The sequence below is a fragment of the Oncorhynchus mykiss genome, chromosome 26 (assembly GCF_057628025.1).
Source record: "Oncorhynchus mykiss isolate SJ-2025 chromosome 26, ASM5762802v1, whole genome shotgun sequence".
Classification (NCBI taxonomy): domain Eukaryota; kingdom Metazoa; phylum Chordata; class Actinopteri; order Salmoniformes; family Salmonidae; genus Oncorhynchus; species Oncorhynchus mykiss.
The window spans coordinates 50,139,587-50,166,971 of record NC_143047.1 but is presented as its reverse complement, the minus strand read 5'-3'; the positions used below and the strand labels follow the sequence as shown (position 1 = coordinate 50,166,971).

Sequence of the window (27,385 nt, the reverse complement as noted above, 5' to 3'; positions counted from 1 at the left end):
AAGAGACACCTTCCCCTTTAACCTTACCCAAAGCTGCCGTACGGTCTTCACACAGAAAAACCTAGAGACTTCCTTAACATTAGAGATGGAGCACCAGCCGTTGTTAACATAAAAGACACCTTCCCCTTTAACCTTGCCCAAAGCTGCCGTACGGTCTTCACACAGAAAAACCTAGAGACTTCCTTAACATTAGAGATGGTGCACCAGCTGTTGTTAACATAAGAGACACCTTCCCCTTTAACCTTACCCAAAGCTGCCGTACGGTCTTCACACAGAAAAACCTAGAGACTTCCTTAACACTAGAGATGGAGCACCAGCCGTTGTTAACATAAGAGACACCTTCCCCTTTAACCTTACCCAAAGCTGCCGTACGGTCTTCACACAGAAAAACCTAGAGACTTCCTTAACACTAGAGATGGTGCACCAGCTGTTGTTAACATAAGAGACACCTTCCCCTTTAACCTTACCCAAAGCTGCCGTACGGTCTTCACACAGAAAAACCTAGAGACTTCCTTAACATTAGAGATGGTGCACCAGCCGTTGTTAACATAAGAGACACCTTTCCCTTTAACCTTACCCAAAGCTGCCGTACGGTCTTCACACAGAAAAACCTAGAGACTTCCTTAACATTAGAGATGGTGCACCAGCCGTTGTTAACATAAGAGACACCTTCCCCTTTCACCTTACCCAAAGCTGCCGTACGGTCTTCACACAGAAAAACCTAGAGACTTCCTTAACACTAGAGATGGCGCACCAGCTGTTGTTAACATAAGAGACACCTTCCCCTTTAACCTTACCCAAAGCTGCCGTACGGTCTTCACACAGAAAAACCAGCCAGATGTATATTATTAATGTCATAGTTCAGCCACGACTCCGTGAAACAGGATATCCCAGTTCTTCAGGTCCCGTTGATAGGATAGTCTCCAGCAGAGCTCATCCAGTTTATTCTCCAGTGATTGTACGTTTACCAATAGAACTGAGGGTATATTTTAAAATGTAACCTTTATTTAAACTAGGCAAGTCAGTTAAGAACAAATTGTTATTTACAATGACGGCCTACTCCGGCAAAACCCTAACCTGGATGACGCTGGGCCAATTGTGCACCGCCCTATGGGACTCCCAATCACGGCCGGTTGTGATACAGCCTGTAATCGAACCAGGGTCTGTAGTGATGCCTCTAGCACTGAGATGCAGTGCCTTAGACTGATGTGATACAGCCTGGAATCGAACCTGGGTCTGTAGTGATGCCTCTAGCACTGAGATGCAGTGCCTTAGACCGCTGTGATACAGCCTGGAATCGAACCAGGGTCTGTAGTGACGCCTCTAGCACTGAAATGTAGTGCCTTAGATCGCTGTGATATAGCCTGGAATCGAACCAGGGTCTGTAGTACCTTAGACCGCTGCGCCACTTGAGAGCGGTGGTTTATTGACTCGTTTGCGCCGTCTCTTCCTCTTTGGAGTCCCGGGGATTAGAGCCTGGTATGGAATGAACAGTACATCACCAGCTGCCAACTGGTGAAGTAGAAATCTTCAACCAAAACAAGGTTAGTGATGGCTGTTCTGATGTCTAGAAGGTTAGTGATGGCTGTTCTGATGTCTAGAAGGTTAGTGATCGCTGTTCTGATGTCTAGAAGGTTAGTGATCGCTGTTCTGATGTCTAGAAGGTTAGTGATTGCTGTTCTGATGTCTAGAAGGTTAGTGATCGCTGTTCTGATGTCTACAAGGTTAGTGATCGCTGTTCTGATGTCTAGAAGGTTAGTGATCGCTGTTCTGATGTCTAGAAGGTTAGTGATCGCTGTTCTGATGTCTAGAAGGTTAGTGATCGCTGTTCTGATGTCTAGAAGGTTAGTGATCGCTGTTCTGATGTCTAGAAGGTTAGTGTTCGCTGTTCTGATGTCTAGAAGGTTAGTGATCGCTGTTCTGATGTCTAGAAGGTTAGTGATCGCTGTTCTGATGTCTAGAAGGTTAGTGATCGCTGTTCTGATGTCTAGAAGGTTAGTGATCGCTGTTCTGATGTCTAGAATGTTAGTGTTCGCTGTTCTGATGTCTAGAAGGTTAGTGATCGCTGTTCTGATGTCTAGAAGGTTAGTGATCGCTGTTCTGATGTCTAGAAGGTTAGTGATGGCTGTTCTGATGTCTAGAAGGTTAGTGATCGCTGTTCTGATGTCTAGAAGGTTAGTGATCGCTGTTCTGATGTCTAGAAGGTTAGTGATCGCTGTTCTGATGTCTAGAAGGTTAGTGATCTCTGTTCTGATGTCTAGAAGGTTAGTGATTGCTGTTCTGATGCCTAGAAGGTTAGTGATTGCTGTTCTGATGTCTAGAAGGTTAGTGATCGCTGTTCTGATGTCTAGAAGGTTAGTGATCGCTGTTCTGATGTCTAGAAGGTTAGTGATCGCTGTTCTGATGTCTAGAAGGTTAGTGATCGCTGTTCTGATGTCTAGAAGGTTAGTGTTCGCTGTTCTGATGTCTAGAAGGTTAGTGATCGCTGTTCTGATGTCTAGAAGGTTAGTGATTGCTGTTCTGATGTCTAGAAGGTTAGTGATGGCTGTTCTGATGTCTAGAAGGTTAGTGATCGCTGTTCTGATGTCTAGAAGGTTAGTGATGGCTGTTCTGATGTCTAGAAGGTTAGTGATCGCTGTTCTGATGTCTAGAAGGTTAGTGATCTCTGTTCTGATGTCTAGAAGGTTAGTAATCTCTGTTCTGAACACTAGACAACAGAGGAGGAGGTTGAAGATGGGATCTGGTTTCTGTCTTCAATCGGCAGAACACTAGACAACAGAGGAGGAGGTTAAAGATGGGATCTGGTTTCCGTCTTCAATCGGCAGAACACTAGACAACAGAGGAGGAGGTTGAAGATGGGATCTGGTTTCCGTCTTCAATCGGCAGAACACTAGACAACAGAGGAGGAGGTTGAAGATGGGATCTGGTTTCCGTCTTCAATCGGCAGAACACTAGACAACAGGAGGAGGAGGTTGAAGATGGGATCTGGTTTCTGTCTTCAATCGGCAGAACACTAGACAACAGGAGGAGGAGGTTGAAGATGGGATCTGGTTTCTGTCTTCAATCGGCAGAACACTAGACAACAGGAGGAGGAGGTTGAAGATGGGATCTGGTTTCTGTCTTCAATCGGCAGAACACTAGACAACAGAGGAGGAGGTTGAAGATGGGATCTGGTTTCCGTCTTCAATCGGCAGAACACTAGACAACAGAGGAGGAGGTTGAAGACAGGATCTGGTTTCCGTCTTCAATCGGCAGAACACACACTTTGTGACCAAGTCGGAGTTCTCCAGTCGAGAAATGGAGAAAGCCTTTCCACACTCCTCACACTGAAAGACAAGACTGGATTAGGTTCACCAAAACAGTGTCACAAAAATCATATTTTTTATTCACAAAGCATCTCAGAGTAGGAGTGGTGGTCTAGGATCAGGTCTAGGATCAGGTCTAGGATCAGGTCTCTGGGTAGGAGTGGTGATCTAGGATCAGGTCTAGGATCAGGTCTCAGAGTAGGAGTGGTGATCTAGGAGCAGGTCTAGGATCAGGTCTCAGGGTAGGAGTGGTTGTCTAGGATCAGGGCTCAGGGTAGGAGTGGTGATCTAGGATCAGGTCTCCGGGTAGGAGTGGTGATCTAGGATCAGGTCTCAGGGTAGGAGTGGTGATCTAGGATCAGGTCTCCGAGTAGGAGTGGTGATCTAGGATCAGGTCTCAGGGTAGGAGTGGTGATCTAGGATCAGGTCTCAGGGTAGGAGTGGTGATCTAGGATCAGGTCTCAGGGTAGGAGTGGTGATCTAGGATCAGGTCTAGGATCAGGTCTCAGGGTAGGAGTGGTTGTCTAGGATCAGGTCTCAGGGTAGAGGTGGTGATCTAGGATCAGGTCTCAGGGTAGGAGTGGTGATCTAGGATCAGGTCTCAGGGTAGGAGTGGTGATCTAGGATCAGGTCTAGGATCAGGTCTCAGGGTAGGAGTGGTGATCTAGGATCAGGTCTCCGGGTAGGAGTGGTGATCTAGGATCAGGTCTCAGGGTAGAGGTGGTGATCTAGGATCAGGTCTCAGGGTAGGAGTGGTGATCTAGGATCAGGTCTAGGATCAGGTCTCAGGGTAGGAGTGGTGATCTAGGATCAGGTCTCACTTTACATACAAGGTAGCAGTGTGTGGTACAATTACCAACCTGGAGGATATGATAGCCCATTCCCTGAGCCTTCCTGGTCTCAATAACGGCCGGTATCTCTTCAGAGTGTTCTATATTCCACAACCTGACAGTGGTGTCCTTCAAAACACACACAGCAATATTTATGATAATGCAAAATGGTATGGTAACAAAAGGGACATATTCTGTGACCTACAGGGATAGGACATGACATAGGACATGACATTGAGGTGTATATTTACTGTGACCTACAGGGATAGGACATGACATAGGACATGACATTGAGGTGTATATTTACTGTGACCTACAGGGATAGGACATGACATTGAGGTGTGTGTTTACTGTGACCTACAGGGATAGGACATGACATAGGACATGACATTGAGGTGTATATTTACTGTGACCTACAGGGATAGGACATGACATAGGACATGACATTGAGGTGTATATTTACTGTGACCTACAGGGATAGGACATGACATTGAGGTGTGTGTTTACTGTGACCTACAGGGATAGGACATGACATAGGACATGACATTGAGGTGTATATTTACTGTGACCTACAGGGATAGGACATGACATAGGACATGACATTGATGTGTATATATACTGTGACCTACAGGGATAGGACATGACATTGAGGTGTGTGTTTACTGTGACCTACAGGGATAGGACATGACATAGGACATGACATTGAGGTGTGTGTTTACTGTGACCTACAGGGATAGGACATGACATAGGATATGACATTGAGGTGTGTGTTCACTGTGACCTACAGGGATAGGACATGACATAGGACATGACATTGAGGTGTGTGTTTACTGTGACCTACAGGGATAGGACATGACACTGAGGTGTGTGTTTACTGTGACCTACAGGGATAGGACATGACATTGAGGTATGTATTTACTGTGACCTACAGGGATAGGACATGACATAGGACATGACATTGAGGTGTGTGTTTACTGTGACCTACAGGGATAGGACTTGACACTGAGGTGTGTGTTTACTGTGACCTACAGGGATAGGACATGACATTGAGGTATGTATTTACTGTGACCTACAGGGATAGGACATGACATAGGACATGACATTGAGGTGTGTGTTTACTGTGACCTACAGGGATAGGACATGACACTGAGGTGTGTGTTTACTGTGACCTACAGGGATAGGACATGACATAGGACATGACATTGAGTTATGTGTTTACTGTGACCTACAGGGATAGGACATGACACTGAGGTGTGTGTTTACTGTGACCTACAGGGATAGGACATGACATTGAGGTATGTATTTACTGTGACCTACAGGGATAGGACATGACATTGAGGTGTGTGTTTACTGTGACCTACAGGGATAGGACATGACACTGAGGTATGTGTTTACTGTGACCTACAGGGATAGGACATGACATAGGACATGACATTGAGGTGTGTGTTCACTGTGACCTACAGGGATAGGACATGACATAGGACATGACATTGAGGTGTGTGTTTACTGTGACCTACAGGGATAGGACATGACATTGAGGTATGTGTTCACTGTGACCTACAGGGATAGGACATGACATAGAACATGACATTGAGGTGTGTGTTTGTACCTTGGAAGCTGAGGCCACCCATTTTTTGTCAGCACTGATTGCCACATCTGTCACCCAATCCGCATGTCCCTAGGGTTAGCAAAAACACACACGAGGGCACACACACACACCTGTTTGAAAAACACACACACACACGCACACACCTGTTTGAAAAACACACACACACACACACACACACACACACACACACACACACACACACACACACACACACACACACACACACACACACACACACACACACACACACGCAAGCACACACACACACACGCAAGCACACACACACACACACGCAAGCACACACACACACACACACACACACACACACACACACATTAGAGCATGAAGCTACCTTCAACTCCAGGGTCTTGCAGAGGGTCTCCATGTTCCACACAGCCACTGTTCTATCATATGCCCCCGACACAAGGACTGACCCTGGACAACAACAGAGAACTACAGTCAGTCTGTCATACGCCCCCGACACAGGGACTGACCCTGGACAACAACAGACAACTACAGTCAGTCTGTCATACGCCCCCGACACAGGGACTGACCCTGGACAACAACAGAGAACTACAGTCAGTCTGTCATACGCCCCCGACACAGGGACTGACCCTGGACAACAACAGACAACTACAGTCAGTCTGTCATACGCCCCCGACACAAGGACTGACCCTGGACAACAACAGAGGACTACAGTCAGTCTGTCATACGCCCCCGACACAGGGACTGACCCTGGACAACAACAGACAACTACAGTCAGTCTGTCATACGCCCCCGACACAGGGACTGACCCTGGACAACAACAGAGAACTACAGTCAGTCTGTCATACGCCCCCGACACAGGGACTGACCCTGGACAACAACAGAGAACTACAGTCAGTCTGTCATACGCCCCCGACACAGGGACTGACCCTGGACAACAACAGAGAACTACAGTCAGTCTGTCATACGCCCCCGACACAAGGACTGACCCTGGACAACAACAGACAACTACAGTCAGTCTGTCATACGCCCCCGACACAGGGACTGACCCTGGACAACAACAGAGAACTACAGTCAGTCTGTCATACGCCCCCGACACAAGGACTGACCCTGGACAACAACAGACAACTACAGTCAGTCTGTCATACGCCCCCGACACAGGGACTGACCCTGGACAACAACAGAGAACTACAGTCAGTCTGTCATACGCCCCCGACACAAGGACTGACCCTGGACAACAACAGACGACTACAGTCAGTCTGTCATACGCCCCCGACACAAGGACTGACCCTGGACAACAACAGAGGACTACAGTCAGTCTGTCATACGCCCCCGACACAAGGACTGACCCTGGACAACAACAGACAACTACAGTCAGTCTGTCATACGCCCCCGACACAAGGACTGACCCTGGACAACAACAGAGAACTACAGTCAGTCTGTCATACGCCCCCGACACAAGGACTGACCCTGGACAACAACAGACAACTACAGTCAGTCTGTCATACGCCCCCGACACAGGGACTGACCCTGGACAACAACAGAGAACTACAGTCAGTCTGTCATACGCCCCCGACACAGGGACTGACCCTGGACAACAACAGAGGACTACAGTCAGTCTGTCATACGCCCCCGACACAAGGACTGACCCTGGACAACAACAGAGAACTACAGTCAGTCTGTCATACGCCCCCGACACAAGGACCTGCCCTGGACAACAACAGAGGACTACAGTCAGTCTGTCATACGCCCCCGACACAGGGACTGACCCTGGACAACAACAGACAACTACAGTCAGTCTGTCATACGCCCCCGACACAAGGACTGACCCTGGACAACAACAGAGGACTACAGTCAGTCTGTCATACGCCCCCGACACAGGGACTGACCCTGGACAACAACAGACAACTACAGTCAGTCTGTCATACGCCCCCGACACAGGGACTGACCCTGGACAACAACAGAGAACTACAGTCAGTCTGTCATACGCCCCCGACACAGGGACTGACCCTGGACAACAACAGAGAACTACAGTCAGTCTGTCATACGCCCCCGACACAGGGACTGACCCTGGACAACAACAGAGAACTACAGTCAGTCTGTCATACGCCCCCGACACAAGGACTGACCCTGGACAACAACAGACAACTACAGTCAGTCTGTCATACGCCCCCGACACAGGGACTGACCCTGGACAACAACAGAGAACTACAGTCAGTCTGTCATACGCCCCCGACACAAGGACTGACCCTGGACAACAACAGACAACTACAGTCAGTCTGTCATACGCCCCCGACACAGGGACTGACCCTGGACAACAACAGAGAACTACAGTCAGTCTGTCATACGCCCCCGACACAAGGACTGACCCTGGACAACAACAGACGACTACAGTCAGTCTGTCATACGCCCCCGACACAAGGACTGACCCTGGACAACAACAGAGGACTACAGTCAGTCTGTCATACGCCCCCGACACAAGGACTGACCCTGGACAACAACAGACAACTACAGTCAGTCTGTCATACGCCCCCGACACAAGGACTGACCCTGGACAACAACAGAGAACTACAGTCAGTCTGTCATACGCCCCCGACACAAGGACTGACCCTGGACAACAACAGACAACTACAGTCAGTCTGTCATACGCCCCCGACACAGGGACTGACCCTGGACAACAACAGAGAACTACAGTCAGTCTGTCATACGCCCCCGACACAGGGACTGACCCTGGACAACAACAGAGGACTACAGTCAGTCTGTCATACGCCCCCGACACAAGGACTGACCCTGGACAACAACAGAGAACTACAGTCAGTCTGTCATACGCCCCCGACACAAGGACCTGCCCTGGACAACAACAGAGGACTACAGTCAGTCTGTCATACGCCCCCGACACAGGGACTGACCCTGGACAACAACAGACAACTACAGTCAGTCTGTCATACGCCCCCGACACAAGGACTGACCCTGGACAACAACAGAGGACTACAGTCAGTCTGTCATACGCCCCCGACACAAGGACTGACCCTGGACAACAACAGAGAACTACAGTCAGTCTGTCAGTAGTAGTCAGAGATGAAAGGACTGACCCTGGACAACAACAGAGAACTACAGTCAGTCTGTCATACGCCCCCGACACAGGGACTGACCCTGGACAACAACAGAGGACTACAGTCAGTCTGTCATACGCCCCCGACACAGGGACTGACCCTGGACAACAACAGAGAACTACAGTCAGTCTGTCATACGCCCCCGACACAGGGACTGACCCTGGACAACAACAGAGGACTACAGTCAGTCTGTCATACGCCCCCGACACAGGGACTGACCCTGGACAACAACAGAGAACTACAGTCAGTCTGTCATACGCCCCCGACACAAGGACTGACCCTGGACAACAACAGAGGACTACAGTCAGTCTGTCATACACCCCCGACACAGGGACTGACCCTGGACAACAACAGAGAACTACATTCAGTCTGTCAGTAGTGGTATTAGAGGCAGAGGACTGACCCTGGACAACAACAGAGAACTACAGTCAGTCTGTGGTATTAGAGGCAGAGGACTGACCCTGGACAACAACAGAGAACTACAGTCAGTCTGTGGTGTTAGAGGTAGAGGACTGACCCTGGACAACAACAGAGAACTACAGTCAGTCTGTGGTATTAGAGGCAGAGGACTGACCCTGGACAACAACAGAGAACTACAGTCAGTCTGTGGTGTTAGAGGTAGAGGACTGACCCTGGACAACAACAGAGAACTACAGTCAGTCTGTCATACGCCCCCGACACAAGGACTGACCCTGGACAACAACAGAGAACTACAGTCAGTCTGTGGTATTAGAGGCAGAGGACTGACCCTGGACAACAACAGAGAACTACAGCCAGTCTGTCAGTAGTAGTATTAGAGGCAGAGGACTGACCCTGGACAACAACAGAGAACTACAGTCAGTCTGTCAGTAGTAGTATTAGAGGCAGAGGACTGACCCTGGACAACAACAGAGAACTACAGTCAGTCTGTGGTATTAGAGGCAGAGGACTGACCCTGGACAACAACAGAGAACTACAGTGAGTCTGTGGTATTAGAGGCAGAGGACTGACCCTGGACAACAACAGAGAACTACAGTCAGTCTGTCAGTAGTGGTATTAGAGGCAGAGGACTGACCCTGGACAACAACAGAGAACTACAGTCAGTCTGTGGTATTAGAGGCAGAGGACTGACCCTGGACAACAACAGAGAACTACAGTCAGTCTGTGGTATTAGAGGCAGAGGACTGACCCTGGACAACAACAGAGAACTACAGTCAGTCTGTGGTGTTAGAGGTAGAGGACTGACCCTGGACAACAACAGAGAACTACAGTCAGTCTGTGGTATTAGAGGCAGAGGACTGTTGTGTCTACCCTACCATCCACAGAGAAGACTGATATGTCTACCCTACCGTCCACAGAGAAGACTGATATGTCTACCCTACCGTCCACAGAGAAGAAGACTGATATGTCTACCCTACCGTCCACAGAGAAGAAGACTGATATGTCTACCCTACCGTCCACAGAGAAGACTGATATGTCTACCCTACCATCCACAGAGAAGACTGATATGTCTACCCTACCGTCCACAGAGAAGACTGATATGTCTACCCTACCGTCCACAGAGAAGAAGACTGATATGTCTACCCTACCGTCCACAGAGAAGACTGATATGTCTACCCTACCATCCACAGAGAAGACATAATGTCTACCCTACCGTCCACAGAGAAGACTGATATGTCTACCCTACCATCCACAGAGAAGACTGATATGTCTACCCTACCGTCCACAGAGAAGAAGACTGATATGTCTACCCTACCGTCCATGGAGAAGACTGATATGTCTACCCTACCATCCACAGAGAAGACTGATATGTCTACCCTACCGTCCACAGAGAAGACTGATATGTCTACCCTACCGTCCACAGAGAAGAAGACTGATATGTCTACCCTACCGTCCACAGAGAAGAAGACTGATATGTCTACCCTACCGTCCACAGAGAAGACTGATATGTCTACCCTACCATCCACAGAGAAGACTGATATGTCTACCCTACCATCCACAGAGAAGACTGATATGTCTATCCTACCGTCCACAGAGAAGACTGATATGTCTACCCTACCGTCCACAGAGAAGACTGATATGTCTACCCTACCGTCCACAGAGAAGACTGATATGTCTACCCTACCGTCCACAGAGAAGACTGATATGTCTACCCTACCGTCCACAGAGAAAACTGATATGTCTACCCTACCGTCCACAGAGAAGAATACTGATATGTCTACCCTACCGTCCACAGAGAAGACTGATATGTCTACCCTACCATCCACAGAGAAGACTGATATGTCTACCCTACCGTCCACAGAGAAGACTGACATGTCTACCCTACCGTCCACAGAGAAGACTGATATGTCTACCCTACCATCCACAGAGAAGACTGATATGTCTACCCTACCGTCCACAGAGAAGCCTGATATGTCTACCCTACCGCCCACAGAGAAGACTGATATGGCTACCCTACCATCCACAGAGAAGACTGATATGTCTACCCTACCGTCCACAGAGAAGACTGATATGTCTACCCTACCGTCCACAGAGAAGACTGATATGTCTACCCTACCGTCCACAGAGAAGACTGATATGTCTACCCTACCGTCCACAGAGAAGACTGATATGTCTACCCTACCGTCCACAGAGAAGACTGATATGTCTACCCTACCATCCACAGAGAAGACTGATATGTCTACCCTACCATCCACAGAGAAGACTGATATGTCTACTCTACCGTCCATGGAGAAGTTGACTGATATGTCTACCCTACCATCCACAGAGAAGACTGATATGTCTACCCTACCATCCACAGAGAAGACTAATATGTCTACCCTACCGTACACAGAGAAGACTGATATGTCTACCCTACCATTCACAGAGAAGACTGATATGTCTCCCCTACCATCCACAGAGAAGACTGACATGTCTACCCTACCGTCCACAGAGAAGACTGATATGTCTACCCTACCATCCACAGAGAAGACTGATATGTCTACCCTACCGCCAACAGAGAAGACTGATATGTCTACCCTACCATCCACAGAGAAGACTGATATGTCTACCCTACCATCCACAGAGAAGACTGATATGTCTACCCTACCGTCCACAGAGAAGACTGATATGTCTACCCTACCATCCACAGAGAAGACTGATATGTCTACCCTACCATCCACAGAGAAGACTGATATGTCTATCCTACCGTCCACAGAGAAGACTGATATGTCTACCCTACCGTCCACAGAGAAGACTGATATGTCTACCCTACCGTCCACAGAGAAGACTGATATGTCTACCCTACCGTCCACAGAGAAGACTGATATGTCTACCCTACCGTCCACAGAGAAAACTGATATGTCTACCCTACCGTCCACAGAGAAGAATACTGATATGTCTACCCTACCGTCCACAGAGAAGACTTATATGTCTACCCTACCATCCACAGAGAAGACTGATATGTCTACCCTACCGTCCACAGAGAAGACTGATATGTCTACCCTACCGTCCACAGAGAAGAAGACTGATATGTCTACCCTACCGTCCACAGAGAAGAAGACTGATATGTCTACCCTACCGTCCACAGAGAAGACTGATATGTCTACCCTACCATCCACAGAGAAGACTGATATGTCTACCCTACCGTCCACAGAGAAGACTGATATGTCTACCCTACCGTCCACAGAGAAGAAGACTGATATGTCTACCCTACCGTCCACAGAGAAGACTGATATGTCTACCCTACCATCCACAGAGAAGACCTAATGTCTACCCTACCGTCCACAGAGAAGACTGATATGTCTACCCTACCATCCACAGAGAAGACTGATATGTCTACCCTACCGTCCATGGAGGAGAAGACTGATATGTCTACCCTACCGTCCACAGAGAAGACTGATATGTCTACCCTACCGTCCACAGAGAAGGTGCAGGAGCTGACGGACCCGTCGTGTCCCTTGCTAAGGGTCAGGCCACCGTGGGAACGGAATGTTCCTGTCTGGACGTCCCACAGCTGCAGAGTCTTGTCCCATGATGCAGTGCACAAGTAGCGTCCGTTAGCAGTGAAACAGCAGTTCGAGATGACGTTGGTGTGGGTGCTGTGTTTGGGACAGGATAGAACAACAATGTGTATTTTCATAATGCATACTGGAAATATTGGGTTCCCCCCCCCACAAGCTCTGGAGGATTGGTTACGACAGCCTCAACGTGACCTTGACTAACACTAATTAGTTTGAAATGTTATTACTCAGGTTATAAGATAACAAGCAAAGCAACCCATGGTGAAGGATATCAACCAGCCTCACAGGTCCACACGGGACAGAGTTAGGTCTTACTGCTGTCATAGGGGATCAATAACATATCAACCAGCCTCACAGGTCCACACGGGACAGAGTTAGGTCTTACTGCTGTCATAGGGGATCAATAACATATCAACCAGCCTCACAGGTCAACACGGGACAGAGTTAGGTCTTACTGCTGTCATAGGGGATCAATAACATATCAACCAGCCTCACAGGTCAACACGGGACAGAGTTAGGTCTTACTGCTGTCATAGGGGATCAATAACATATCAACCAGCCTCACAGGTCAACACGGGACAGAGTTAGGTCTTACTGCTGTCATAGGGGATCAATAACATATCAACCAGCCTCACAGGTCAACACGGGACAGAGTTAGGTCTTACTACTGTCATAGGGGATCAATAACATATCAACCAGCCTCACAGGTCAACACGGGACAGAGTTAGGTCTTACTACTGTCATAGGGGATCAATAACATATCAACCAGCCTCACAGGTCAACACGGGACAGAGTTAGGTCTTACTACTGTCATAGGGGATCAATAACATATCAACCAGCCTCACAGGTCAACACTGGACAGAGTTAGGTCTCACTGCTGTCATAGGGGATCAATAACATATCAACCAGCCTCACAGGTCAACACGGGGACAGAGTTAGGTCTTACTGCTGTCATAGGGGATCAATAACATATCAACCAGCCTCACAGGTCAACACGGGGACAGAGTTAGGTCTTACTGCTGTCATAGGGGATCAATAACATATCAACCAGCCTCACAGGTCAACACGGGACAGAGTTAGGTCTTACTGCTGTCATAGGGGATCAATAACATATCAACCAGCCTCACAGGTCAACACGGGGACAGAGTTAGGTCTTACTGCTGTCATAGGGGATCAATAACATATCAACCAGCCTCACAGGTCAACACGGGGACAGAGTTAGGTCTTACTGCTGTCATAGGGGATCAATAACATATCAACCAGCCTCACAGGTCAACACGGGACAGAGTTAGGTCTCACTGCTGTCATAGGGGATCAATAACATATCAACCAGCCTCACAGGTCAACACGGGACAGAGTTAGGTCTCACTGCTGTCATAGGGGATCAATAACATATCAACCAGCCTCACAGGTCAACACGGGACAGAGTTAGGTCTTACTACTGTCATAGGGGATCAATAACATATCAGCCAACCTCACAGGTCAACACGGGACAGAGTTAGGTCTTACTGCTGTCATAGGGGATCAATAACATATCGACCAGCCTCACAGGTCAACACGGGGACAGAGTTAGGTCTCACTGCTGTCATAGGGGATCAATAACATATCAACCAGCCTCACAGGTCAACACGGGACAGAGTTAGGTCTTACTGCTGTCATAGGGGATCAATAACATATCAACCAGCCTCACAGGTCAACACGGGGACAGAGTTAGGTCTCACTGCTGTCATAGGGGATCAATAACATATCAACCAGCCTCACAGGTCAACACGGGACAGAGTTAGGTCTTACTGCTGTCATAGGGGATCAATAACATATCAGCCAACCTCACAGGTCAACACGGGACAGAGTTAGGTCTCTGTGTTAATTAAAATATCCACCACTCTACAGTAAGGCATCAATCTCTCTGACATAATGCCAGGCTATATTTAGTTCATTGTACTGCATCAATCTCTCTGACATAATGCCAGGCTATATTTTAGTTCACTGTATTACATCAATCTCTCTGACATAATGCCAGGCTATATTTTAGTTCACTGTACTACATCAATCTCTCTGACATAATGCCAGGCTATATTTTAGTTCACTGTACTACATCAATCTCTCTGACATAATGCCAGGCTATATTTTAGTTCACTGTACTACAGAGCATGTGTTATAATGAGAGTCCTGTGTTTAGTGCTATCACGAGGACACAGCGATATTTGATCCTGTATTTTAAGAGGACAGTTTGAAGGTTCAAACCCAGGCGTATCAGATGACTGTGTAAAACACAAGGTGTCCTAGATCTGACATACAGTCTGTCTCTAGCTACTGGGTCTACATTTCATGATGCCAAGTTAGAGTGTTACAACAGTCTGTCTCTAGCTACTGGGTCTACATTTCATGATGCCAGGTTAGAGTGTTACAACAGTCTGTCTCTAGCTACTGGGTCTACATTTCATGATGCCAAGTCTGTCTAGCTACTGGGTCTACATTTCATGATGCCAAGTTAGAGTGTTACAACAGTCTGTCTCTAGCTACTGGGTCTACATTTCATGATGCCAAGTTAGAGTGTTACAACAGTCTGTCTCTAGCTACTGGGTCTACATTTCATGATGCCAAGTCTGTCTAGCTACTGCGTCTACATTTCATGATGCCAAGTCTGTCTAGCTACTGGGTCTACATTTCATGATGCCAAGTCTGTCTAGCTACTGGGTCTACATTTCATGATGCCAAGTCTGTCTAGCTACTGGGTCTACATTTCATGATGCCAAGTTAGAGTGTTACGACAGTCTGTCTATGATGCCAAGTCTGTCTAGCTACTGCGTCTACATTTCATGATGCCAGGTTAGATTCTAATTTAATTTTACTCTGCGCCAGTCAATCATACAGTCAATCACGTGTCTTTAAAACGAGACCAGTGAGTTCACCCAGTCCACCGTGGACCGTAAACACAACGATCTGAGGTGTAATTATGAGACCAGTGAGTTCACCCAGTCCACCGTGGACCGTAAACACAACGATCTCAGGTGTAATTATGAGACCAGTGAGTTCACCCAGTCCACCGTGGACCATAAACACAACGATCTGAGGTGTAATTATGAGACCAGTGAGTTCACCCAGTCCACCGTGGACCGTAAACACAACGATCTGAGATGTAATTATGAGACCAGTGAGTTCACCCAGTCCACCGTGGACCGTAAACACAACGATCTGAGGTGTAATTATGAGACCAGTGAGTTCACCCAGTCCACCGTGGACCGTAAACACAACGATCTGAGGTGTAATTATGAGACCAGTGAGTTCACCCAGTCCACCGTGGACCGTAAACACAATGATCTGAGGTGTAATTATGAGACCAGTGAGTTCACCCAGTCCACCGTGGACCGTAAACACAACGATCTGAGGTGTAATTATGAGACCAGTGAGTTCACCCAGTCCACCGTGGACCGTAAACACAACGATCTGAGGTGTAATTATGAGACCAGTGAGTTCACCCAGTCCACCGTGGACCGTAAACACAATGATCTGAGGTGTAATTATGAGACCAGTGAGTTCACCCAGTCCACCGTGGACCGTAAACACAACGATCTGAGGTGTAATTATGAGACCAGTGAGTTCACCCGGTCCACCGTGGACCGTAAACACAACGATCTGAGGTGTAGATATGAAATATCTGGTACTGACACATCTTTATTAAGGACGTCTGCGGTCAGACATGACAACAACAACAAACAGCTGTCATGATGTTCCTTGATGCTCTGGTCATTTGTCAGCCTGGCAGTGCATGTTGTCTATCATCTCAGGGACCGTGTGTAAAGTCTAATATAATGAGTGGTATCTCAGGGACCGTGTGTAAAGTCTAATATAATGAGTGGTATCTCAGGGACCGTGTGTAAAGTCTAATATAATGAGTGGTATCTCAGGGACTGTGTGTAAAGTCTAATATAATGAGTGATATCTCAGGGACCGTGTGTAAAGTCTAATATAATGAGTGATATCTCAGGGACCGTGTGTAAAGTCTAATATAATGAGTGGTATCTCAGGGACTGTGTGTAAAGTCTAATATAATGAGTGGTATCTCAGGGACCGTGTGTAAAGTCTAATATAATGAGTGGTATCTCAGAGACTGTGTGTAAAGTCTAATATAATGAGTGGTATCTGTTATCTCATGGACTGTGTGTAAAGTCTAATATAATGAGTGTTAACTCAGGAACTGTGTGCAAAGTCTAATATAATGAGTGGTATCTCAGGAACTGTGTGCAAAGTCTAATATAATGAGTGGTAATGAGTGGTAAAGTCTAACATAATGAGTGGTATCTCAGGGACCATGTGTAAAGTCTAATATAATGAGTGGTATCTGTTTTCTCAGGGACCGTGTGTAAAGTCTAATATAATGAGTGGTATCTTCACCTGTTGATGGAGAGGGTGGTTTGGGTGGAGACCAGGTCCCACAGTTTGATGGTTCTGTCTTCAGAGACACTGGCTACGTGCTGACTCTGAGGATCAAACCGGCACCGCGTGATCGTAGACTTGTGGTGATCTGAGGGAATTGACAGCATTAGACATAACTTAAACTGACGTTACCATTAGACATGACTTAAACTGAGACTCAGTGACTTGACGTTACCATTAGACATGACTTAAACTGAGACTCAGTGACCTGATGTTACCATTAGACATGACTTAAACTGAGACTCAGTGACCTGACGTTACCATTAGACATGACTTAAACTGAGACTCAGTGACCTGACGTTACCATTAGACATGACTTAAACTGAGACTCAGTGACTTGACGTTACCATTAGACATGACTTAAACTGAGACTCAGTGACTTGACGTTACCATTAGACATAACTTAAACTGAGACTCAGTGACTTGACGTTACCATTAGACATGACTTAAACTGAGACTCAGTGACCTGACGTTACCATTAGACATAACTTAAACTGAGACTCAGTGACCTGACGTTACCATTAGACATGACTTAAACTGAGACTCAGTGACTTGACGTTACCATTAGACATAACTTAAACTGAGACTCAGTGACTTGACGTTACCATTAGACATGACTTAAACTGAGACTCAGTGACCTGACGTTACCATTAGACATGACTTAAACTGAGACTCAGTGACTTGACGTTACCATTAGACATGACTTAAACTGAGACTCAGTGACCTGACGTTACTATTAGACATGACTTAATCTGAGACTCAGTGACCTTAGCGTTAGCATAGCTCAATGGTAAAATCAATAGAGATCAATAGCTACTGCTGAATGACTTTGGGATGTACCTTTGATGTGGAAGAGCCTCTCCCCTGTATCAGCTGAGGTCAGGCAGATTGCATTCTCCAGGTCAGAGGAGGAGACTACGTACTTCCCATCCTCTGAGACGCTACATGAGGTCAGGAGACCAGCCTGAGGTGCAGTCCACTATGTAACACACACACACAGGCTGTGTCATGTATATACTCCCTATATACTCCCTATATACTCCCTCTATACTCCCTCTCTGGCATTATGATTCTGAACTGCAGTCCACTATGTAACACACACACAGGCTGTGTCACGTATATTCTCCCTATATACTCCCTATATACTCCCTATATACTCCCTATATACTCCCTATATACTCCCTCTCTGGCATTATGATTCTGAGCTGCAGTCCACTATGTAACACACACACAGGCTGTCCACCATGGTCTCAGATGTTCATTAGTGTTGAAAAGAGAGAGAGAGGTAACAGAGAGGTCTCAACAACATGGTGACGAGAGAGAGTGAGAGAGAGAGAGAGAGAGAGAGACAGAGAGAGAGAGAGAGAGAGAGAGGGAGAGAGAGAGAGGGAGAGAGAGAGAGAGAGGTAACAGAGAGGTCTCAACAACATGGTGACGAGAGAGAGTGAGAGAGAGAGAGAGAGAGAGACAGAGAGAGAGAGAGAGGGAGAGAGAGAGAGAGGGAGAGAGAGAGAGACAGAGACAGAGACAGAGACAGAGACAGAGACAGAGAGATAGAGAGATAGAGAGAGAGAGAGAGAGAGAGAGAGAGATAGGTAACAGAGAGGTCTCAACAACACAGTGTGAGGATGAGATTCATTGTTTGATTGACTCACAATGATCTTGCCAGTCTCTAGGTCCCATGCATTTAGGGTCTTGTCCCATGACGCAGTAATCAGCCTAGGTGAGAGACAGAGAGAGAGAGAGAGAGAGAGAGATAGAGGGGGAAAATCTAGTTTTTCGAGGATACAGAAATCTTTCAAAATACAGAAATCATCCCCGAATGATGTTGTGTTTGGCAAAATGCATCACACAGGAATGTTTTCTGAATTTTGAAAGTTACATATCTTGAAAACTCGATTGCAGTGACTATGTCAACAATGGACTAATGAAACAAATACCATAATATAGTTTTATTTTAAGATATCACCTCAATGCCACTAGACTAGTGCAACAGCAAACCCAGCAGTAACCCATATTAACTAGCTAATGTTTCAGCGGAGGTCTAGAGTCTAGACTCCCTATGTGTGATCACCTCCCTCCCTGTAGCCCTCTGGGACTTCCCCTCTGTCAGGGTTACCAGGGTTGCCAGGGTTACCAGGGTTGCCAAGGTTACCAGGGTTGCCAAGGTTACCAAAAGGGAAGTGCAAATAAAGAAGGTGTGAAGTAACAAAAGATCTTGACAGGGTTGTGTCCAAAATGGCACCCTATTCCTTATATAGTACACTACTTTAGACCAGAGCCCTATTCCCTATATAGTGCCCTACTTTAGACCAGAGCCCTATTCCCTATATAGTGCCCTACTTTAGACCAGGACCCACAGGGACTAGGGTGCCATTTGGGATGTATGCAGTGATTATGTGACCTATGCTGTGTGCTGCGGGTTGTGGGTTGTGTGCTGCGGGTTGTGGGCTGTGTGCTGCGGGTTGTGGGCTGTGTGCTGCGGGTTGTGTGCTGTGGGTTGTGGGTTGTGGGCTGTGTGCTGTGGGTTGTGGGTTGTGTGCTGTGGGTTGTGGGCTGTGTGCTGTGGGTTGTGGGTTGTGTGCTGTGGGTTGTGGGCTGTGTGCTGCAGGTTGTGGGTTGTGTGCTGCGGGTTGTGGGCTGTGTGCTGTGGGCTGTGTGCTGTGGGTTGTGGGTTGTGTGCTGTGGGTTGTGGGCTGTGTGCTGTGGGTTGTGGGCTGTGTGCTGTGGGTTGTGGGCTGTGTGCTTGGCCATGGAGACAGAAAGACAGCCAGAGTATTTCATTCTCTAGCTGTGAATATGTTGTTGAATGCTTCATCCTATGAATGCTCAATTTAGATGGCAAACTTCATACCATCTAATGATGGGGGAAATCATACCATCTAGTGATGGTAAACATCATACCATCTAGTGATGGGGGGAAATCATACCATCTAGTGATGGGAGGAAATCATACCATCTAGTGATGGGGGGAAATCATACCATCTAGTGATGGGGGAAATCATACCATCTAGTGATGGGGGGAAATCATACCATCTAGTGATGGGAGGAAATCATACCATCTAGTGATGGGAGGAAATCATACCATCTAGTGATGGGAGGAAATCATACCATCTAGTGATGGGGGGAAATCATACCATCTAGTGATGGGGGAAATCATACCATCTAGTGATGGGGGGAAATCATACCATCTAGTGATGGGAGGAAATCATACCATCTAGTGATGGGAGGAAATCATACCATCTAGTGATGGGGGAAATCATACCATCTAGTGATGGGGGGAAATCATACCATCTAGTGATGGGGGGGAAATCATACCATCTAGTGATGGGGGGAAATCATACCATCTAGTGATGGTAAACATCATATCATCTAGTGATGGGGGAAATCATACCCTCTAGTGATGGTAAACATCATATCATCTAGTGATGGGGAAATCATACACTCTAGTGATGGGGGGAAATCATACCATCTAGTGATGGGGGGAAATCATACCATTTAGTGATGGGGGGAAATCATACCATCTAGTGATGGGGGGAAATCATACCATTTAGTGATGGGGGGAAATCATACCATCTAGTGATGGGGGAAATCATACCATCTAGTGATGGGGGGAAATCATACCATCTAGTGATGGGGAAATCATACCCTCTAATGACGGGGGGAAATCATACCATCTAGTGATGGGGGAAATCATACCATCTAGTGATGGGGAAATCATACCCTCTAATGACGGGGGGAAATCATACCATCTAGTGATGGGGAAATCATACCATCTAGTGATGTGGGAAATCATACCATCTAGTGATGGGGGATATCATACCATCTAGTGATGGGGGGGGGAAATCATACCATCTAGTGATGGGGGAAATCATACCATCTAGTGATGGGGGGAAATCATACCATCTAGTGATGGGGGGAAATCATACCATCCAGTGATGGGGGAAATCATACCATCTAGTGATGGGGTAAATCATACCATCTAGTGATGGGGGGGAAATCATACCATCTAGTGATGGGGAAATCATACCATCTAGTGATGGGGAGAAATCATACCATCTAGTGATGGGGGGAAATCATACCATCTAGTGATGGGGGAAATCATACCATCTAGTGATGGGGGGGAAATCATACCATCTATTGATGGGGAAATCATACCATCTAGTGATGGGGAGAAATCATACCATCTAGTGATGGGGTAAATCATACCATCTAGTGATGGGGGGGGGGGGAAATCATACCATCTAGTGATGGGGGGTAAATCACACCATCTAGGATTGGGGGGAAATCATACCATCTAGTGATGGGGGGGGGAATCATACCATCTAGTGATGGGGGAAATCACACCATCTAGTGATGGGAGGAAATCATACCATCTAGTGATGGTAAACATCATACCATCTAGTGATGGGAGGAAATCATACCATCTAGTGATGGGGGAAATCATACCATCTAGTGATGGGAGGAAATCATACCATCTAGTGATGGGGGAAATCATACCATCTAGTGATGGGGGAGAAATCATACCATCTAGTGAGGGGGGGTATATCATACCATCTAGTGATGGGGGGAATCATATCATCTAGTGATGGGGAAATCATACCATCTAGTGATGGGGAAATCATACCATCTAGTGGTGGGGGGGAAATCATACCATCTAGTGATGGGGGGGAAATCATACCATCTAGTGATGGGGGGAAATCATACCATCTAGTGATGGGGGGAAATCATACCATCTAGTGATGGGGGGAAATCATACCATCTAGTGATGGGGGGAAATCATACCATCTAGTGATGGGGGGAAATCATACCATCTAGTGATGGGGGGAAATCATACCATCTAGTGATGGGGGAAATCATACCATCTAGTGATGGGGGGGAAATCATACCATCTAGTGGTGGGGGAGAAATCATACCATCTAGTGATGGGGGAGGTGAAATCATACCATCTAGTGATGGGGGAAATCATACCATCTAGTGATGGGGGGAAATCATACCATCTAGTGATGGGGGAAATCATACCATCTAGTGATGGGGGGAAATCATACCATCTAGTGATGGGGGGAAATCATACCATCTAGTGATGGGGAAATCATACCATCTAGTGATGGGGAAATCATACCATCTAGTGATGGGGAGTGAGGTCTCTCAGTATGGTGATAATATGGTATGGTGATAATATGGTATGGTGAGGTCTCTCAGTATGGTGATAATATGGTATGGTGAGGTCTCTCAGTATGGTGGTAATATGGTATGGTGATAATATGGTATGGTGATAATATGGTATGGTGATAATATGGTATGGTGATAATATGGTATGGTGATAATATGGTGAGGTCTCTCAGTATGGTGATAATATGGTATGGTGATAATATGGTATGGTGATAACATGGTACGGTGAGGTCTCTGGCTATTCCCAGCCCCTAACACCCAGTCCCCAACACCCAGCCCCTAACACCCAGCCCCCAACACCCAGCCCTATCCCCAGCCCTATTCCCAGCCCTATACCCAGCCCCCAACACCCAGCCCTATCCCCAGCCCTATACCCAGCCCCCAACACCCAGCCCTATTCCCAGCCCTATCCCCAGCCCTATAACCAGCCCTATCCCCAGCCCTATAACCAGCCCTATAACCAGCCCTATACCCAGCCCTATAACCAGCCCTATCCCCAGCCCTATCCCCAGCCCTATCCCCAGCCCTATCCCCAGCCCTATCCCCAGCCCTATAACCAACCCTATACCCAGCCCTATAACCAGCCCTATAACCAGCCCTATCCCCAGCCCTATAACCAGCCCTATCCCCAGCCCTATAACCAGCCCTATCCCCAGCCCTATCCCCAGCCCTATCCCCAGCCCTATCCCCAGCCCTATACCCAGCCCTATAACCAGCCCTATAACCAACCCTATAACCAACCCTATACCCAGCCATATTCCCAGCCCTATGACCAGCCCTATCCCCAGATATGTGGGATGTGATATTTGAGGAAACAAACCAACTAAATGAAGAGTTATAACTCATGTATAAATCACTAGTCACAACAAACAGACAAGGGCTTCTGTGGTCAATTCTGATAACAGCAAGGCTCCATTCTGATGACCTACCCTTCTCCCAAAGTGTGCACTTGTACACTCTCCCTCTGGTGTTAGGAATATGTTTGGAGTGTAGGAGTGCACACTCCTGGAGAAGGGTAGGCGATGGGAACACACTGACAACTCACCTCTTCTTGTCAGGGATCAAGGCACACTCAGAGATGTTGGACAGATGTCCTCTCTCAAACACCAACAGCGCGGCGCCACTCTCCGTGTCCTTCAGAAGCAGACATGCAATGTGTGGCCCTAATGGCACCCTATTCCCTACAGAGTGCACTACTCTTGACCAGAGCCCTATAGGTCTTGGTCAGAAGTAGTGCACTATATAGGGAATACGGGTACAGACAGGAAATAGACAGACACACAGACAGGAAATAGACAGACACACAGACAGGAAATAGACAGACACATAGACAGGAAATAGACAGACACACAGACAGGAAATAGACAGACACACAGACCGGAAATAACAGACACACAGACAGGAAATAGACAGACACACAGACAGGAAATAATAGACACACAGACAGGAAATAGACAGACACACAGACAGGAAATAACAGACACACAGACAGGAAATAGACAGACACACAGACAGGAAATAGACAGACACACAGACAGGAAATAGACAGACACACAGACAGGAAATAACAGACACACAGACAGGAAATAACAGACACACAGACAGGAAATAGACAGACACAGACAGGAAATAGACAGACACACAGACAGGAAATAACAGACACACAGACAGGAAATAGACAGACACACAGACAGGAAATAGACAGACACACAGACAGGAAATAGACAGACACACAGACAGGAAATAGACAGACACAGACAGGAAATAGACAGACACACAGACAGGAAATAACAGACACACAGACAGGAAAGACAGACACACAGACAGGAAATAGACAGACACACAGACAGGAAATAGACAGACACACAGACAGGAAATAGACAGACACAGACAGGAAATAGACAGACACACAGACAGGAAATAGACAGACAGACAGGAAATAGACAGACACACAGACAGGAAATAGACAGACACACAGACAGGAAATAGACAGACACACAGACAGGAAATAGACAGACACACAGACAGGAAATAGCAGACCTTGTAACTGCCTTGAGATGTTTACGTCTGTATTAATTAACACACCGACTCCCAAATGGATACATATTCCCTGCACACCAAAAGTAGGGCACTATATAGGGAATAGTGGTCATAAGTAGTGCACTATATAGGGAATAGTGGTCATAAGTAGTGCACTATATAGGGAATAGTGGTCATAAGTAGTGCACTATATAGGGAATAGTGGTCATAAGTAGTGCACTATATAGGGAATAGTGGTCATAAGTAGTGCACTATATAGGGAATAGTGGTCATAAGTAGTGCACTATATAGGGAATAGTGGTCATAAGTAGTGCACTATATAGGGAATAGTGGTCATAAGTAGTGCACTATATAGGGAATAGTAGTTATAAGTAGTGCACTATATAGGGAATAGTGGTTATAAGTAGTGCACTATATAGGGAATAGTGGTTATAAGTAGTGCACTATATAGGGAATAGTGGTTAAAAGTAGTGCACCATATAGGGAATAGTGGTTATAAGTAGTGCACTATATAGGGAATAGTGGTTATAAGTAGTGCACTATATAGGGAATAGTGGTTATAAGTAGTGCACTACATAGGGAAGTGTTCCATTTGGGAAGCAGTCCTAGTGTTTGGTGGACCTACCCACAGAGTGGCCGTCTTGTCGTGGGAACTGGTCAGGACTTTGGTGTCGTCAAAGCAGAAGTGGCAGCCGGTGACAGCATCTGTGTGACCCCTCAGCACCTTGATAGGAATCTGAAGAGGCACGGAGAATCAAGCCCCATTTCACAACTCCATTACATCATGATGGGGGTCTGAAGAGGCACAGAGAACCAAGCCCCATCTCACATCTCCATTCCATCATGATGGGAATCTGAAGAGGCACGGAGAATCAAGCCCCATTTCACATCTTCATTCCATCATGAAGGGGGTCTGAAGAGGCACGGAGAACCAAGCCCCATCTCACATCTCCATTCCACATAGTAATAGTATTTGGGCCCAGTTGTTTCCCTAGCACTGTTTCAACACGCTAACGTTTTAGCATTTGTGGCACAAATCTCATTCAAGTCATGGGACTGATATTAGCATTTTTCAAATTGTCCAAATCATCTGAAACTATCTAAAATTGTATTGTGAAAGCACAACAAAAGTCACTTATATATTTTTTGAACACGACTAAAGCATCGCAGTAATGTTAATGATAATGTTAATAATCATAATTTAAGACAATAGCCGAGGTCTGTTCTTTCTGTTCTAAAACGACAGCTTAATTAATGACCCATCTGTTGAGATGTCTTGGTCATAATTGCTATGCTTGGCCACCAGCCAGATGTATAGCAGGAGGGCTTTCACGCAGCATTTCCTAGCCTGGGCCCAGATCTGTTTGTGCTCTTGCCAACTCATTGTCAAGACAAGCATGTTTGTCATGAGTGGTAAGGAGCTGGGCATGATAGCACAAACAGACTGGCACTCAAGTGTGTCCATGTTTAAAGGAAACAGTTTTCAGTTAAAAGCTTGCTGTCTAGTAGGCTAAGTTGCCATCACTCATCCCTGTTATTGTCAGTGTTATGACACAGGTGCAACACAATTAATTATGTATAGCTATGTGAATAGCTGTTAGCTTGACTTGCTAACGTTAACTATTAGCTGACCAATCACTCATTCACGTTTGTAGTTTTAAAAACAGTTTACAGGGAAATAGCTGCACACTATTACAGCACATAACCCAGCTAGCTAGCTACTCTAGGATGAGCTATGAACATGAAGGCTATTCAACTCATCCCCTCTCTCCCCAGCTAGCTACCTGCTACCTGGGCAGCTAGCTAACTGATACCTGGGCAGCTAGCTACCTGAGACCTGGGCAGCTAGCTAACTGATACCTGGGGAGCTAGCTAACTGAGACCTGGGCAGCTAGCTACCTGAGACCTGGGCAGCTAGCTACCTGAGACCTGGGCAGCTAGCTAACTGATACCTGGGCAGCTAGCTAACTGATACCTGGGCAGCTAGCTACCTGAGACCTGGGCAGCTAGCTACCTGAGACCTGGGCAGCTAGCTAACTGATACCTGGGGAGCTAGCTAACTGAGACCTGGGCAGCTAGCTAACTGAGACCTGGGCAGCTAGCTAACTGATACCTGGGCAGCTAGCTAACTGATACCTGGGGAGCTAGCTAGCTGAGACCTGAACAGCTAGCTAACTGATACCTGAACAGCTAGCTAACTGATACCTGGGCAGCTAGCTAGCTGAGACCTGGGCAGCTAGCTAACTGATACCTGGGGAGCTAGCTAGCTGAGACCTGGGCAGCTAGCTAACTGATACCTGGGGAGCTAGCTAACTGATACCTGGGGAGCTAGCTAACTGATACCTGGGGAGCTAGCTAGCTGAGACCTGGGCAGCTAGCTAGCTGATACCTGGGCAGCTAGCTACCTGGGCTAGCTCCTGATGTTCCCACACCGAGGCTCTTCTCTTCTCCACATCCTTCTCCTCTTTCCCTTCATCAATGGTCTCATCAAGTGACAAAGGGTCGATATTTCTCCAAGTCATTTTGTCCAGGAAACGAAATGTATTTCTCTACGTTAGGTATTTCATTGTTTTGGGGTAAAAGTATCTAGCTACTGTAGCTAACAGGTCAGTCAGAGTAACCAATGTTGTCCAAAGTTTGCTTTGCCAGTCAGTGCGTTCCCATAGCGACGGCCAGGCATCAGGAGCACTGAGTTTGGTGTGACTGAGATGGATAACAATCTGAAATGTGCAGACTACACACACGGACAGATATTTTTTTATATATACATATATACATACATACATATACAACAGTATTACTTTCGTCCGTCACCCTAGCCCCTACCCGGGCTCGGACCAGGGACCCTCTGCACACATCAACAACTGAAACCTACGAAGCATCGTTACCCATCGTTACCCATCACAACCACTTC

General features: G+C 46.9%; 1 protein-coding gene across 1 annotated transcript; it reads right to left on the bottom strand.

The window, feature by feature from the left end:
* Nucleotides 1–983: 983 nt before the first annotated feature.
* On the bottom strand, nucleotides 984–27,385 carry LOC110518573 (WD repeat-containing protein 88). The gene is made up of 11 exons (XM_036964322.2): nucleotides 26,877–27,385; nucleotides 25,097–25,207; nucleotides 23,477–23,565; nucleotides 18,915–18,978; nucleotides 18,100–18,238; nucleotides 17,218–17,347; nucleotides 12,716–12,900; nucleotides 6,097–6,179; nucleotides 5,745–5,813; nucleotides 4,166–4,264; nucleotides 984–3,326 (listed from the first exon to the last, which is right to left on the bottom strand). The coding sequence occupies exons 1-11, from the start codon at nucleotides 26,991–26,993 to the stop codon at nucleotides 3,138–3,140; spliced, it is 1,275 nt and encodes a 424-aa protein (XP_036820217.2). The 5' UTR covers nucleotides 26,994–27,385; the 3' UTR covers nucleotides 984–3,137.